This window comes from Macaca nemestrina, chromosome 1 (genome assembly GCF_043159975.1).
Source record: "Macaca nemestrina isolate mMacNem1 chromosome 1, mMacNem.hap1, whole genome shotgun sequence".
Taxonomy (NCBI): domain Eukaryota; kingdom Metazoa; phylum Chordata; class Mammalia; order Primates; family Cercopithecidae; genus Macaca; species Macaca nemestrina.
The window spans coordinates 54,966,477-54,984,403 of NC_092125.1; the positions used below are offsets into that span (position 1 = coordinate 54,966,477).

General features: G+C 35.8%; 1 protein-coding gene across 2 annotated transcripts; it reads left to right on the top strand.

Moving 5' to 3' along the window:
* Positions 1-774: 774 nt before the first annotated feature.
* Positions 775-16,198, top strand: LOC105484948 (complement factor H related 2). 2 transcript variants are annotated; one of them, XM_071077546.1, is made up of 5 exons: positions 775-976; positions 6,190-6,384; positions 7,882-8,058; positions 14,944-15,126; positions 15,927-16,198. In XM_071077546.1, the coding sequence occupies exons 1-5, from the start codon at positions 919-921 to the stop codon at positions 16,124-16,126; spliced, it is 813 nt and encodes a 270-aa protein (XP_070933647.1). In that variant the 5' UTR covers positions 775-918; the 3' UTR covers positions 16,127-16,198. The 2 variants fall into 2 exon arrangements, with proteins under 2 accessions (XP_070933647.1, XP_070933648.1); XM_071077547.1 differs by having other exon boundaries at positions 800-976; positions 7,930-8,058.
* The last annotated feature ends 1,729 nt before the right edge of the window (positions 16,199-17,927 follow it).

Genomic DNA, 17,927 nt, shown 5'->3' on the forward strand with positions numbered 1-17,927 from the left:
TATGCTCTTTGGCCAATTTCTAGAGATTATTTTGATAATTTTATCCAGTTTTATTGCTACCTTTTGGTGGTGAGTGAATATACCAAGACCCACAAATACCCATTCTCACAGTACCATCTGAACAAAATGATTTTGAAGTAAAATTTGTTTGTTCAAAAATTTCAGGAACATTTACATACCAAAAATTATTCTTGATTTGACCTTTTATAGTCTACAAAATATGAAAACCATTAAGAAGTTATCTTTTTTTTTTTTTTGACAGTCTCACTGTGTCGCCCAGGCTGGAGAGCAGTGGTGTGATCTCGGTTCATTGCAAACTCCACCTCCCAGGTTCATGCCATTCTCCTGCCTCAGCCTCCCGAGTAGCTGGGGCTACAGGTACCCGCCACCATGCCTGGCTCATTTTTTTTTTATTTTTAGTACAGATGGGGTTTTACTATGTTAGCCAGGATGGTCTGAAGTTACCTCATTCTTAATACCAGTTTTAAGTGGAATTTACAACTAGAACAGTGATGCTGGCCTGATCACCTGCACTTGCTTGACTATTGATGTAGCTGAAATCTTGGCTAGAAAAAAGAAGGGGCTTCCTCTTTCCTCTTCAATGGCCCATTCTGAATATTCCAAACTCAGAGACTCAGGGACCACAGCAAGGATATTGAACAGCTTTTATTTTACTCAAGTAAATATTACATGATAAATTCAGAGTATTATTATGAAAACACTGATTAGACACTATTTGCTTATTTTGCACAACCCTCCATGAACTTTGATGTTTACCACAAAGGACATTACTAAACTAGCTTCCAGTTAGTACGCTGAAATTCAAAGTCATGCTCATAACTGTTAGTGAAAGAGGATTCAAAGCAACACCACCACCACTGAAGTATTTTTAGTGATATAAGTTTGGAACTACCAGGCATGTGGCTCATGATCAGTGTAATTCTAATCTCACAGATATCCTCTGTTGGGGGAGAAGGTAAGTTGAAAGCAGACCTGAATGTTTAGTTCCTTTTTCAGATACATTTATCCGTTTTGGTATGTAAGCTTACATATTTTTTAATGAATAAATAGCTGAAAATATTTTAAATGATTTATAATGTTAATCTATTTTATGGAAATACTTTCTAACATGCAATTAGCAGGAAAATAGAATAAAATTAGTTCTCTCCATCCTCTAAGTTGCAAAGGTAAATGGCCGCCAAACAGAGAATGTAAAGAGGAATTAAATGAGGGAAAATCTGCTATAATCACAGTGGCAAGGTGAAGTATTATTGTAATTCTGCATAAACTCTGCAATGCCACTAACTAGAAAAATCAATCTCAAAAAGATTTGGCCACCTTCAAAATGCTTTTAGGATTTTATTTTCCTAGATTTGATCATTTAAATTTTATAGGTCTTTAAATTTTAAATGGAATTCCCATTCAATCTAATTATCAGTCAACAGAGGGAAATATATTTTACTGAAACAATAGAAAATATCACTTATATATAAACCAGTGAACTGTCAAGAAATTGCTCCTTCTGAGCTCTTAAATATCAAGAATGAAGTAATGTATCACCTCTTTAATAATATTACAAACTGCTTCTTATAAATGATCCTATTTTATTTCATGTTGAAATTAAGGCCACCATACCACACGAATTGCAAATAAAATCTCTACCAAGGTCTAGGATACTAATTAAACTATGTGTGTACATGGAGTTTCGATCATTATGCTTTACTCTTTGATTTCCAGAAAGTTTTTACTTTACTGTTTTGCTGTTTCCTAATGTTTACAGACCTTTGAAGTTTTATTTGAACAGTTTCTCGTCTGTCCTGACATAAGAGAACGATATGAACAATAAAATTCTTTCCTTTAAATATTTGCCCTTAGAAGTGTTGCAAAGCATTATTTCTATTGGTTTGAAATTCATTTTATTTTGTTTTCACTTTTAGTGCTGAGTTGTAATCACAGGAGTGCGACTGTATGAGTGTATTTGATTTTTCTTAAATCTATGTTTATGGTATTCATTAAGTGGCTTATACACCTATTGCAAATGGCATTACAAGAGAATTTCTAAATAGGGGGGAAACAGAGGAAGATAAGTGAAAAATATGAGAGAAATATACAGAATTTTGACAATTCCTAACCCTCCCCCCACCAAAAAAAAGTTCAAGCTTCAATCCAGTCTCTGGGAGAAACTTCAGTGACATTCTATCTAAAGGTTGCCTAGATGTTAAATGATCTGTAAATGTGTGTTACACCGTCCTTTAGGTGTCTATTGAGAGCCCTGCCAAACAGCAAAAACAACACACTGAAGCAACACATTTGTATACATAGAAAACTGCATGCTTCCAGTAGCAAAATATTTATCAAGCAATATGTTGTGCTTCATGTAGTAAAGAAGCTGGAAGAAAATGACAAGCCTAACCACACCTCACTGCAATTTACCATAGTGTCCCAAAGAAAAGCAAAATGTAAATAGGCAAATAAATTGCAAGACTATATGTGACTGTGAGTGTGTGTGTGCGCGCGTGTGTGTGTGTGTGTATAAACAGTCATACATAATGAGAGGGGCACGTTCTGAGAAGTTCATCCTTAGGCGATTTCTTTCTTATTCAAACATTGTAGGGTGTACTTACACAAACCTAGGTTGTATAGCCTACTACCTAACTAGGTCATATGGTATAGCCTGTAGCTCCTAGGCTGCAAATCTGTACAGTACGTTACGGTACTGAATACTGTGGGCAACTGTAGCACCATTGTAAGTATATGTTTATCTAAATATAGAAAAAATACAATAAAAATACAGTATAAAACATTAGAAATGGCACACTTGTATGCGGCTCTTACCATGAATAGGGTGTGCAGGACTGAAAGTTGCTCTCAGTAAGTCATTACATGAGTGGTGAGTGAATATGACAGCTTAGAACATTACCATACACTAGTGGAGGTAGAACAAACACTGTATACTTAGGCTAGACTAATTTATTTTATTAATTAATTAATTTATTTAAATAGTTTTGGCGGGAGCAGGTGGTTTTTGGTTACATGGATAAGTTCTTTAGTGCTAATTACTGAGTTTTTGATACACCCAGGTTAGACTAAATTTATTTTAAAACTTTTCTTCGATAATAAATTAACCTTAGTTTATATTAACCGTTTTACTTCATCAACTTTAATTTTTTTTGTCTTTTGAGATAATATTTAGCTTAAAAACATTGTAGAGATGTACAAAAGCTTTTTTATTTCTATTCTTGTTCTATACGCTTTTCTCTTTTAAATATTTTACTTATTTATTTACTTTTGAAACCTTTTGTTAAAAACAGACACAAACACACACGTTAACCTCGGCCTACAAAGGATCAGGATCATCAGTACCACTATCTTCTTCCACCACTCTTGTCCCACTAGAAGGTCTTCAGGGCAGTAACACACATGGAGCTGTCCTCTCCTGTGATAACAAAGGTTTCTTCTCGAATAGTTACTGAAGGACCTGAGGAAAAATTAACTGTAAAACAGTGAATAGAAGAAGTGAACCATAAAATACTGATAACAATTATAGTATATGAAATACATTAACCAGTAACACTTCTATATTATCATCATCAAGTATTACGTACTGTACAAAATTGTGTGTGGTGTATTTTTATGTGACTGACAATGCTGTAGGTTTGTTTACACCGGCAGTGCCACAAACATGTGAGTAATATATTGCACTGCAATGCTATGATGGCTATTAGGTGATAGGAATTTTTCAGCTACACTCTAATCTTATGGGTCCCCTGTCATATAAGCAATCAGTCATCGACCAAAATGTCATTATGTGTTGAATAACTGTATGACTGTGTGTGTGTGTGTGTGCATATATATATATATATAAAATGTGTGTGTGTGTATATATATCCCAGAAGAAATATATTCATAGTATTCTATCAGAATGTTGAGACAAGAAAAATTATTTTCTACTTTTGAAGTGGGTGGTTGTGTAAAGGAGGTTTGCAAAAAGACATTAACACTCCTAGCTAGCACCACTGCAGATATGCACAATGAATATTTGATGAATGTCATAGAGTTAGTTCTGGAAAACCAAGTTATTTGGATAGCAAAGAATATGTAGGTGCAAATGTATGAAAATAAACTACTATAATTTTGGAGGAGTGAAGGATAATCGAAAGAGTTATGATAGGTTAATACTATCAAGACGGGAGTCTTTCCTTCAATACCTTTACCAAAACTATCTAATGTCAAATTTTAAACAGACAATCAATTTCAGGTTTCACAAGGTGAAAATATTTCAAATATTGTCTAACATTAAACATTACTTGTAGATAGATGAAAAAGAGAAATTTCTCTGATTTGTCAGCTTAATTTCTGCACACATCTTCCAAATAAGGTGAAAAATAAAATTATTCCTTATGCAGCAGTACTATATTGCAAAAATATCTTGAGATAAAAACAAAGAGCAGTATTATATTGAGGAAATATATTGAGCTAAATACTTACTCAAAGATAAAGTATATCAAACCCATAGAATGTACAATATCAAGAGTGAACCCTAACATAAACTATGGACTTTGGGTGATAATTATATTGATGGTGTGGGAGGTTATCCGTGTGGTAGGGAAGAGGAAGTGGTATGTAGGAAATCTCTGTACCTTCCACTCAATTTTGCTGTGAAATACCTGTAAATAAAAAATAAAGTCTACTAAAAAATATGTGTGTGTATATATGTATGTGTACACAAAAAAGAGTCAAAAAGTATGAAGATTTCACTCATTTTCTACATTGCTTTAATGTATCTTGCACCGCAGTGCGTATGGATGCATATGTACATATATACAGTAGTCCTTTAGTATCCTCAAGGAATTGGTTCCAGGACTCTACCCACACCCAGTAGATACCAAAATCCAAGGATACTCAAGTCTCTCAGAGAGAATGGTGTAGTATTTTTATATAAACTGTGCATATCCTCCCATACAGTTTATTTTATTTTATTTTATTTTATTTTATTTATTTATTTACTTATTTATTTATTTTTTTTGAGGTGCAGTCTTGCTCTGTCGCCTCCAGGCTGGAGTTTAGTGGCATGATCTCGGCTCACTGCAACCTCCCCCTCCCAGGTTCAAGTGATTCTTCTGCCTCAGCCTCCTGAGTAGCTGGGATTACAGGAGCACACCACCACACCAGGCTAATTTTTGTGTTTTTAGTAGAGATGGGGTTTCGCCATGTTGGTCAGGCTGGTCTCAAACTCCTGACCTCAAGTGATCCACCCGCCTCAACCTCCCAAAGTGCTGGGATTACAGGCATGAGCTACCACACCCAGCCCTCTCATACAATTTAAGTAATTTAAGTAATTTCTAGATTATTTATAATACCTAATACAATGTAAATGCTATACAACAAAGGAAATAGCAATGATCTTTCTCCTGAGAAACATTTAGGAGAGTTAAGAGAGAAATAGATATATGAAGATGTTCTTTGTCCCTAAAATAGTTTATAAACATAAAATATTTTATTATAAAAACCAAAATACAAGTATACACATATAAATACAAATATACAAATACATATTTGTATATACAACATTTAGCAGAGTTTAGCTCTAAATTTATCTTGATTGAGTTGTTCTTAGTGATTTTCTTATATTCTCTAAATTATTTCCACTGAAACTATATTAACTTTGTAACCAGAAAATATTCAAAATGATATTAGTAAACAAAAAACAAAACTACCTACCCAACATCTTTACTGCACCAGAAAATAAATAGGGCAGAGTTTCTGGTGGAGATACCTATGACGGTCAATGAGAATAGAGAAAAGAAGTAAGTTGAGAGCTAAGAGCAACCTTATCACTCCTCCACTGTATACTATGCAGATAAGGAAGATTTGCTACTCTTATCGCTGCTTCATTCTTAAATTGTGGTGTGAGGGTTTTCTTCTTGATGAAATTGCAGGAGAGTTCATACTTCATATCACTCCAAAATATAAATTTTATATGCATTAACAATGACCTCCTCAAATACTTTTGTACCCTTAATTAGTGATGGTTTTTCATTCCTAATTTGTACACTGGAAAGCATTTAAGCTAAAGGCATTTAAGCTAAATGAAAGAAAAAAACTGTAAATGAGATGATTAAAATATAATCTACTGATTTATTTAAGTAGCTTATTATGTAATTCTACAGTTTTGTGTTATTTTCCCAGCAACATTTTGTGATTTTCCAAAAATAAAACATGGAATTCTATATGATGAAGAAAAACATAAGCCATTCTCCCAAGTTCCTACAGGGGAAGTTTTCTATTACTCCTGTGAATATAATTTTGTGTCTCCGTCAAAATCCTTTTGGACTCGCATAACATGCACGGAAGAAGGATGGTCACCAACACCAAAGTGTCTCAGTGAGTAAATGCCCTGTTCATTAAATGGATGTCATTCAGTGAATAAAGAAGGATGTGCCAGACAAGACCATAAGGTCTTGATAATCACAGGGGCAGTGACCAGAGGAGCTGCAAAGATGGGAGATATAGTCCTCCAAGTTTGAGATGCCTCCTATGAGAATCAATGAAGAATAAATATGTCAACTGTCTTGCATTACATGGAAATGCTCTACGTGTTGAAATATATTAATTGTTTTAGACTGATGATTAATATATTTGACTGCTAATATTTCTTTACTAATATTCATTTGGCAGCAGCCTGATCATAGTTTTCCTTTAAAATGCCATTTTTATACATATTCTGTTTTGAATTTACCATTCTTCTGCACATTGCAAGGAGGTTTAGCATTTTCACTTTTATATTTCAATAAATCATTTATTTGGTCCTTCAAAGTGCAGCTATTAATACTCCAATAAATATAGAGAGCAGACTCCAATGATAACAGGTGTATTAAAAGAGAAAACAATTGGGAGACAGATAGATGAGGCAACAAAGGAAGTAGCAATGATCTTTCTCCTAAGAAACATTTATGAGAGTTAAGAGAGAAATAGATATATGAAGATGTTCTTTGTCCCTAAAATAGTTTATAAACATAAAATATTTTATTATAAAAACCATAGAGCAACAACATGAAATATTTTCTTCTATATGTACATATAAAAGAAACAAAAATATATTTCAGCGTATATATATAGTAGCATGACTTAAAGCCTTTTGAAAATGTTTATATTTGATTTCAGCTTTGAAAGTTTTCCTTTTTTTTGGCCGGGCGCGGTGGCTCAAGCCTGTAATCCCAGCACTTTGGGAGGCCGAGACGGGCGGATCACGAGGTCAGGATATCGAGACCATCCTGGCTAACACAATGAAACCCCGTCTCCACTAAAAATACAAAAAAAAAATTAGCCGGGCGTGGTGGCGGCGCCTGTAGTCCCAGCTACTCGGGAGGCTGAGGCAGGAGAATGGCGGGAACCCGGGAGGCGGAGCTTGCAGTGAGCCGAGATCGCGCCACTGCACTCCAGCCTGGGCGACAGAGCGAGACTCCGCCTCCAAAAAAAAAAAAAAAAAAAAAAAAGAAAGTTTTCCTTTTTTTTTTTTTGAGACAGAGTAAGACTCTGTCACCCAGGCTGGAGTACAGTGGCGCCTTCTCAACTCACTGCTACCTCTGCTTTCTGGGTTCAAGTGATTCTCCTGTCTCAGCCTCCAGACTAGCTGGAATTACAAGTGCGCACCACTATGCCCTCTAATTTTTGTATTTGTAGTAGAAACAGGGTTTCACCATGTTGGCCAGGCTAGTCTCAAACTCCTGGCCTCAAGTGATCCACTCGCCTCAGCCTCTCAAAGTGCAGGGATTACCAGCATGAGCCACTTCACCCGATTTATTAAAATATTTTAAAATGCAGTTGTACTTTTTCTTTGCTACTTCCATCTTGTATATTAATCCGTTTTGGGGTCCTTAGGACTGTGTTTCTTTCCTTTTGTGGAAAATGGTCATTCTGAATCTTCAGGACAAACACATCTACAAGGAGATACTGTACAAATTATTTGCAACACAGGATACAGCCTTCAAAACAAGGAGAACAATATTTCATGTGTGGAACGGGGCTGGTCTGCTCCTCCCAAATGCAGGTCCACTAGTAAGTACAACGCTGTTCTCTCAGATGCTGCTATATATTATAAAGTTTAAAAGAAATAAATCTTTTTTTTTTTTACAAATTAAATATAGGTTAAATATAGGTTTTACCACATACTTCTATCATTATTCATTTGATTTTCAGTTCCAATTGTGTCTAAATGGATGTGCAATAACATAGTTTGCCTAACTATATAAATCAAATGTATGTGGTAAGTAAAAACATTAAACAAGAATACACCTTGAATATAATCCCTTGAAGTTTAAGTAATGCCTGTGTGTGGTTTCTAGTGTCAGGTTAGAAAGAAATGGTTACAAAACTGAAGTATTAAAGTGAAAATAAATCAAATTCTAATGAAAATGTCTTGTAAGTAAGACAGCATTTAATATGTATCTTTATTTAAATTCTTATGCTTTATTGAATAAATCATCAATTCCTACGTTTTAGAAAGTCCATACTTCTGAGAGGTATGTTTATTTGTGAGCGGCTTAGCATTTGGAAAACGATTCTTTTGGAAACCTGTGGCATAAATGATGGCGCCTCCCAGTCCTGTGTGAACTCTTGTAATTCTTCGTCTTTATAGCGCCTCAGTAATTGTTCTTCGCCCAGCCCAATACGATTCCGTCCTATGCTTGCACAGCTCAGTATTCAACTAAAAACACAAGGAGCCCCGTGGAAACTTCTACAGCTCTTTCTCTTCATACCACTTTCTCTCTACTACTATGCCCAGTAACTTCTGGCCACCGTAGTCTCCAAGACTGACCTTATTAGTCTCAACTCAAGAAGACCACTGAGTTCTTCCTGGGTTCTCCCTCACAGCACAGAGTCTGAGAAAGGCCTCCCAGCAAACAGATGGGGCTGTGTGCTATGGTAGTTTGGGGTTTTGAGGTTTATTCATTTTCTTAGTCATCACGGTTGTGTGCTGGGAGATTTCCAGTGTTCTTGATATATATTTTGTACAGTTTTCTAATTTTTTTCCAGTGGGATGCTATGTTGATACCAGCTATTCCATCCAATCAGGAAATAGAATCCGTGGTATGCTTTTCAAAAGATGTTATGTTATCAAATATTATTCCACATCTTCAATATTTAATTTAAAACCTCTAGAGCAGGGCACAGTGGTGTGTGCCTGTAGTCCCAGCCACTGGGAAGACTGAAGCAGGAGGATCACTTGAGCCCAGGTGTTCAAGACTGCAGTGAGCTATGACTGCACCAGTGCACTCCAACCTGGGCAACAGAGTGAGACCCTGTCTTCACTAAATTTAAACTTCTAGAAAACTGAGTCTTCTTAAAACAACTGAAACTGTGATAGTTTTTCGGTAAATAGTTAAATCATAGTATCTTTCTATTACTACAGGATTAAACATGATTAACATTTGCAAAAAAAAAAAAAGAACAAATGTTATGAATACCAGAAAATTCCAGTGATTGAATAGGTTTCAGGATTTATAGGCTTCAATGATGGCATAAATATTTCCATGCTCTCTCTATGTCATGAACAAGCTCTCTTCAATTTGTGGGATGATGGCTATTGTCAGCCCAACAATTATATTTTAGAAGCCTGACAAATTAAGTTTGACCAGCTGTATCCCATACAAGCTGGCTCTCTCTTGTGTACAGTCTGTAAGACTTTGTTAGCCTTTGATTAAGTCTGTTGCTTTGTGACACAAAAAATATCCCGGGTTTAATTCATGTTTTCCCTGTCCAAGAACTAGAATCAGCCATACCTTCAATAAGTTCTGGTTCCATTCAGTGAGTAATGACATTTAGAAACTAAGTTGCCAAGATAAAGTTGCTTCAAAACTTAGCCCACTTTATTTAGTCTGACAAAGAACACATCTTTTTGTTCAAGTTCTCAGAATATTGCTACCTTTCCCTCTCTGCCTGTTGCTTATTCCAAAAGCATAAGGCAACATATTGAGGTTATAAGAGTAGATGGAGGAAGTCAGAATCTCCAAAGTGGAAGAATTCAGCAGAACAGTCTATGTCCAAGGTTGAATGGTAGCTCAAGAACACCATGGAGAGTTAATAAAGTTTCAGGGCAACTAGACTCATAATGATAGGTGCATAGTCTGTGTTTTCATCTAAGGTAACATTTTGCAAGTTATGGTAATCTATGTTCCAGGGATTAGTACAGAGCCATCTTTGGGAGCCATTATTCCTTCTACAATACCATGCAATAACCACATATGAATGAAGCAGCTGGGAAACCCTACATCAGCCAAGATCAATTATATTTATTTATTTATTTACTTAATTACTTACTTATTTCCTTATTATTATTATTATTATTATTTTTTTTTTTTTTTTGAGACAGAGTCTCACTATGTTGCCCAGGTTGGAGTGCAATGGTGTGATCTTGGCTCCCTGCAAATTCTGCCTCCAAAGTTCAAGCGATTCTTGTGCCTCAGCCTCCTGAGTAGTTGGGATCACAGGCATGTGTCACCACACCCAGCTAATTTCTGTATTCTTAGTAGAGACAGGGTTTCACCAAGTTGGCCAGGTTGGTCTTGAACTCCCAACCTCAGGTGATCTGCCAACCTTGGCCTCCCAAGTGCTGATATTACAGACATGAGCCACTGCACCCAGCCAGATCAATTATTTTCAATGGCATTTTGTTTTTACAATTAGATTTTTTAAAAGATGACAATCAATAAAGAATTGCCATCCAAAATCTTGGAATAAAATACAGAGATTTAGGGATACAAGTTTTATGTAAGTGAAATGAGTCACATTCTAGTGGGATTTGCTCGAGTAAACTGCAATCAAACCATTAAAGTGCCAATGACAGTACATAAAACTAGTCACTTTAAATAATATTTATGAGATTATTAATTAGAAAATATTTCAATTGTTTTTTTGTATGTATACTTGATTTATTCAGATTATTTACTCTGTCTTGAATGTCAATTATGTATTTTATGTAAGAATTAATATATACTTTTATAAACTAACCATTAATGAGAGATGATTAAATAAGAAAAATAAACACATATTCATATACATAATTATTTCTAATTGAATCAGAAGATATTCATAATGAGTTTTTATAAACATACTAGTGATAGAGATGAGAATAATGGAAAGGTTCAAAAAACTTAGAAGATGGGTTTTCTAAAAAGTCTTTGATATTTAGTTACCCATTTATAAAATTGGGAATAATTTGATTTATAATTTCCCTCCAACTTTCTCCCCATATGGGTGAAATTGGCCAAAAGAAAGGGGCTACAGTCCCCATGCAAGTTCAAAACCCAGCAGGGCGCTCATTAAATCTTCAGTCTCCAAAAATGGTCTCCTTTGACTCCCTGTCTCACATCCAGGACACACTGATGCAAGGGGTAGACTACCAAGGCCTTGGGTAGCTCCACTTCTGTGGCTTTGCAGCGTTCAGCCACCAGGGCTGCTCTCATGGGCTGGCATTGAGTGCCTGTGGCCTTTCCAGGTGCATAGTACAAGCTGTTGGCTTATCTACCATTCTGTGGTCTGGAGGAGAGTACCCCCCTATGCAAAGCTCCACTCGGCAGTGCCTCAGTGGTGACTCTGTGGGGGGGTTCCAACCCTACATTTCCCTTCCACACTGCCCTAGCAGAGTTTCTCCACGAGGACTCCGCCCCTGCAGACTTTTGCCTGGACATGCAGGAATTTCCATACAACCTCAGAAATCCAGGCAGAGGTTCCCACTTGGAACCAAAAAAAAGCTCAAAATCTTATCTTCTGTGCCTTATGCACAGGCACAAAACCACGTGGAAGCTGCCGAGTTTCGAGGTTTGCACCTTCTGAAAAAATGACGTGAGCTATATCTTGGCCCCATTTAGCCACAGCTGGAGCTGGAGCAGCTAGGACTCAGCAGGGCACCAGGTCCTGAGGCTGCACACAGCAGCAGGGCCCAGGCCCATGAAACTATTTTTCCTCCTAGGCCTGTGATGGGAAAGCCTCAAAGATCTCTGACATGCCCTAGAGTCATTTTCGCCATTGTCTTAGGCTATTAACATTTGGCTCCTTGTTACTTATGCAAATTTCTGCAGCAGGCTTGAATTATTCCCCAGAATATTCGTTTTTCTCTTCTACTACATGGTCAGGCTGCAAATTTTGCAAACTTTTATAGTCTGTCACTCTTGAATATTTTGCTGCTTAGAAATTTCCTACTCTAGTTACCCTAAATCATCTCTCTCAACTTCAAAGTTCCACAGATCTCTAAGGCAGGGGCAAATTGCCACTAATCTCTTTGCTACAGCATAGCAAGAGTGACCTTTGCTCCAGTTCCCAATGAGTTTCTCATTTCCATCTAAGACTACCTCGGCCTGGACTTCATTGTCCATATCACTATAAGCATTTTGGTCAAAACTGCTGAACAAGTCTCAAGGGGGTTCCAAACTGTCCCTCATCTTCCTGTCTTCTTCTGAGCCCCCTAAGCTGTTCCAACCTCTGCCTATTACCCAGTTCCAAAGTCACTTACACATTTTCAGGTACCTTATAGCAGTGCCCACTGTACCAATTGACTGTATTAGTCCATTCTCACACTGCTATAAAGAACTTCTCCAACCTGGGTAATGTATCAATAAAGTAGGTTTGGCCAGACATGGTGGCTCACACCTGTAATCCTAGCACTTTGGGAGACTGGGGCAGGCGAATCACTTGAGTTCAGGAGTTTGAGACTAGCCTGGCCCACATGGTGAAACTCTGTCTTTACTAAAATATAAAAATCAGCTGGGCATGGTGGTGCACACCTGTAATCCCAGCTATTCAGGAGGATGAGGGAGGAGAATCGCTTGAGCTGGGGAGGCGGAGGCTGTAGTGAGCCGAGATAGTGCCACTGCACTGCAGTCTGGGCAACAAAGTGAGACTCCGTCTCAAAATAATAATAATAAATAAATAAAATAGGTTTAATTGACTCACAGTTCCACATGGCTGTGGCTTCAGAAAACTTACAATCATGGCAGAAGGGGAGGCAGGCACTTCTTCACAAGGCAGCAGGAGAGAGACAAGTGGGTGAAGGAGGAACTTCCAAACACTTATAAAACCATCAGATCTTTTGAGAACTCACTCACTATCATGAGAACAGCATGGGGGAAGCCATCCCCATGATCCAACCACCCCCCACTGTGTCTCTGCCTCAGTACCTGGGGATTACAATTCAAGATAAGATGTGAGTGGGGACACAAAGCCTAACTATATCAGGTGGCAAGTATGTGTGATAAATGATGTGAATGCAAAAAAGAGTAATTTCAAGTGCTCCAGCTACCAGTATCTCCTCAGGCTTCTAATATCATTCCCTTCTTATATTTTTGATAGATTTGGAACAATTTAATGTAATTAAGTCAAAATAGCTGATATATTTTTTCAAGTTATGAGAAAAATATTGTACAGTATTAGTTGGTTCTATATGTCACTATTAGTTTATGCCTTATGGTCAATCTTGAAAGTGTTCAGTCATTTTTTTTTATTGTTTTCAGTCCGGTACTTTTTCTTTTCTCTTTCTGGATCGCCTCTCCTTATTTGTTATTGTTTGTTGTATCCTAAAGGTCTCTGAAGCTCAGTTCAGCTTTCTATTTTCAGTCTATTTTCAGACTGAGTAATTAATATTGCTCTGTATTGAAGTTCATGAATTTATTCATCTGTCAACTCCCAATGTATTATTAAGCCTATCCAGTGGTTTTTTTTTTTTTTAATTCTTGTTTTACTATTTGGGTTTATAATTCCTACCGGACTTTTCAAAGCACCATCAGTTTCAACATCTGTGTCTTCTTAGTGTTGTCTTCTGTTATTAATAATTGTCTTTTCTCTATTGAGAGTTTCCTGGTCCTTAATATGATGAGTAATTTTTAAATTTATTCTAGATATTTTAGGTGTTATATATTGAGTACCGGATTGCAAAAAGTCTTACTTGGCAGCTTCCATTGCTGCCATGCTGGGTATAAGCCCAGGTTTCCCACTTAGCTTCTGCTGACATCATGGGGAAAGGGAGAGGTGTCTTGTTACTTGACCATGTGGGTGAAAGTTTAAGTTCCACAGTTGACCTCTGTTTATCTGGGAGTGTGGAGGGTGGTCATTGGCTTCTTAGGATCTTTCCTACAGTATGTAAGTTATTGGTAAACATGATTCTGGTCTTGTAAGGCTGCTCTTTTCCTGGGCTTTTGGGTATAGAAAGTAGGTGCTTCTGGGGATTTTCTTTTTTTGTCTGAACCTCATATTAATACTGGGTTGCAGTCTCCTCCAGTGTCCTAACCAGGATATACAGGAGTCCAAAAGAAAACCCACACGACCCTGCTGTATCATTCCTGAGTCCTGAAGTCTCTAGCTAGATCAAAGTCTCTGCCTCTTTCAGAGTCTTCTTATGTTCTTTTCTTTTCTTTTTTTTTACATTGTGTCCAAAATTCGAGTTGTCCTTAGCATAAGGAAAAGGTAGAAAAGTTCGTTCCTCATTTTGCCGATACCAAGAATCCAGCAATTTCCTTTTACTTTCTATTAATTTGTATTGTTTAAATTTTTCAAGGAATTAATGTTTCTTTTGTAAGGCAAATGAAAATAAAGAATGAAATGACTATGGACCCAATAAACTCCAAAGAATGTTGAATTTAAAATAAGAAACTTTCTGTGTTTGTCATAGCTTTCTATCTGTTTAGCACATACTCATTTAGAAAAACATTTCTTAATCCTGGAATACTACGAGGTGTCATCTTTGTTAATGCTGTATGTGTTCCTTCAGTCAGGAGAAAATAACTTAAAATATAACTTTCAGTTTGTAGGATAAATTTTACTCCAGGAATCATTTCATTCAGCATAAATCACAAAAGCCCTGATAGAATATAAAGTGCCTAGTTTGTATTTGCCTTATTTGAACTTGCAGTTTTATTTGCTCTCCCAGTAAATCAAATGATGTTTTTTTAGTTTTTGCAGAAAAATGTGGGCCCCCTCCACCTATTGACAATGGAGACATTACTTCATTCCCGTTGTCAGTATATGCTCCAGGTTCGTCAGTTGAGTATCAATGCCAGAGCTTGTATAAACTTGAGGGTGATAATCAAATAACATGTAGAAATGGACAATGGTCAGAACGACCAAAATGCTTAGGTAAGTACTTTAGTATTCTCATGGGTCTGGAAAAATCAGTGTGATGAGTCTGATATTTCACTGTTTGTAATAGAATTTTCACAGATTAACAAACAAGCATTCTGCTGAATGCTTGCCTACCAAACGTTTATATAATGGAATGTAAAGTTTAGAAATTTTTCTCTTTATATTTATGTTTTATTTTAAAACATTTAGTTGATAAATAAAAAAATCTATTCTTGTTCTATAACATGTTGTTTGATATATTTATAAAGCAATGATTACTACAAATTAATTAACACATTCATCACCACCTATGGTTACCATTGTGTGTAAATATGTATGTGTGTGTGTGTGTGTGAGAGAGAGAGAGATAAGGACTCTTAAAATCTGCTTTCTCTTCAAATTTCAAGTGAATAATACCATATTATTAGCTATTAATGTCATTACATTTCTCTATTTGATTCCCAGTTCTTGTTCATCTTATTACTGAAAGTTTGGATTCTTTCACCAAAATCATAATCAAACAGAAACAGCAATGACAGGTTCTAAAATACAACTATCTTAATATAACAATTGATGTTATGAATCTGGTAATAACTTTAAATTATCATCCATTAAACATAGTACCTCATTTTTACATCGTTTACCATTTTAACTTTACTTAAATCTATATTATGTTTTTACAGCATTGGTTTGGAAAGGATTTAGAGAAATAATTCCTCAACCATCATATAACATTCTACTTGAAAACCTGTCTATGAGTCTATAAAGATTTGCATACTACTTAATGTTTTATGTTCATTTTTTTCTACTTTCAGATCCATGTGTAATATCACAAGAAATGATGGAAAAATATAATATAAAATTAAAGTGGACAAACCAACGAAAGCTTTATTCAAGAACAGGTGACATAGTTGAATTTGATTGTAAATATGGATATCGTCCAACAAAATCTCATTCATTTCGAGCAGTGTGTCAGGATGGAAAACTGATATATCCCAGTTGTGAAAAAAAATAGAATAAATGGCATTACTATTAGTAAAATGCACTTATTTTTCTGAATTTACTATTAAATCTGTTTTCAATTTCATTTTTCAAGTACTATTTTACTCATTTTTATTCATAAATAAAATTTTGTGTTGATGTGTGAAAATGCAATTATAATCTGAGACATGTCACAATAGTGAATACTATCTTCACCAAATCTAAGTAACAACCTAGGAATTGTCTTTTTTTTTTTCCTTTTTTAAAAAAAATTGACAATAACTGTATATATTCATGAGGTACATAGTAATGTTTCCATATATATAATGTATAATGGTCAGTTAGGGTAATTAGTATATCCATTATCTCAAACACTTATCATTTCTTTGGGTTGGGAGCATTAAATATTCTCCTTCCAGCTATTTGGTACTCCATAGTATATTATTGGTAACTGAAGGAATTATATCTAAATGTTACCCCCACATATCTTGAAAGTCAGTTCCTAACAGTCACAGCCTGGGAGTTCATGTTAGCCTTCTTTCAGAGCTTGCAACTATGTATATCCACATAACTAATCAAAATAATACGTGTTTTGGTGAGAATTAGCATCTGCAATGGTTAGTTTTATGTGTCAACTTGGCTAGGCTATCAAGCCCAATTAAATAATCAAATGTTAATCTAAGTGTTGCTGTGAAGAAAGTATTTTATAGATGGAGTTAATAACATCTACAATAAGTTGCCTTTAAGTAAAGATTATCCTTGATAATGTGGGTGGGTCACATTCAATCAATCGAAGCAGTAAGAGTCAAAACTTAGGCTTCCAAAGAAGAAGAAATTCTACCTCAAGACTGTAACATTGACCCTTGTCTGAGTTTCTACTCTATTTGCCTATGAATTTTGGACTTACTTATGCCCACAAGTCAAGTAACCCAATTGCATTAAAAAAACTCTCTCTATGTCATCTACCTACATACATCTCACACTATACATTCTGTTTCTCTGGGAAATACTAATACATTATCTTACCACTTAATTTTTTTTAACCAATTAAAATCTCTCACTATCTTCCTAGGATTCGTATCACTTAATATTCACTAGAGAGGCTAGTTTGACCAATTATAAAATTCTCATTTAACAAGAACAACTAAGACCAGGTGAAGAAAGAACTTTTCCAAAGTCTGACTATAAGCTGGTAATTGAATTTACCACTAAATTACAAACCATTTATTTTAAAGAACCTGTGGTTAAAATTAACCTGGCAGGCACCAATATTTTTTCTGTTTTGCAAAATGGACCACATATTTAATGTTCTTTCTCTAGTATTCATGGTCATCTGATCTCTCAAACCTGGCGCTTAGAAGGTAGTATCTGTTAATGAAGAGTCAGAGCGAAGGAGCACCATAACTTAACCTGTATCTTAACAAGTCTCCATCAGAACCTTTGTTACACATGAAGCCAAATATTTTGGTTCAAATATTTCTCTCAGTATTGCTGGGTTAAATTGTTCATTTTCTTTACTTTCCAACATGAGATGTTTTAATTTCACCAAACTTGTTAGCAGCAACCAAGAAATTATATTTCTACTAACTTCTCCATCATATTGTATCATATTCTAAATATACTTTTTTCACAAATTCTGGAGTCAAAGTCATATAATCCAAACTCCACTCTTACGATTCATCCCAGATAATCTTCCTCAGAGGATTTTCCCTTCAAAGAAAAAGTGGATTGGTAACACCCTGGCAATAGAAGTTTGTCAGACCCTCCATCCTACCCTTTTTTTAATTTCATGGTGCCTTTACCATATCATGAAGAGAATGAGAAGCTGAGTGTCC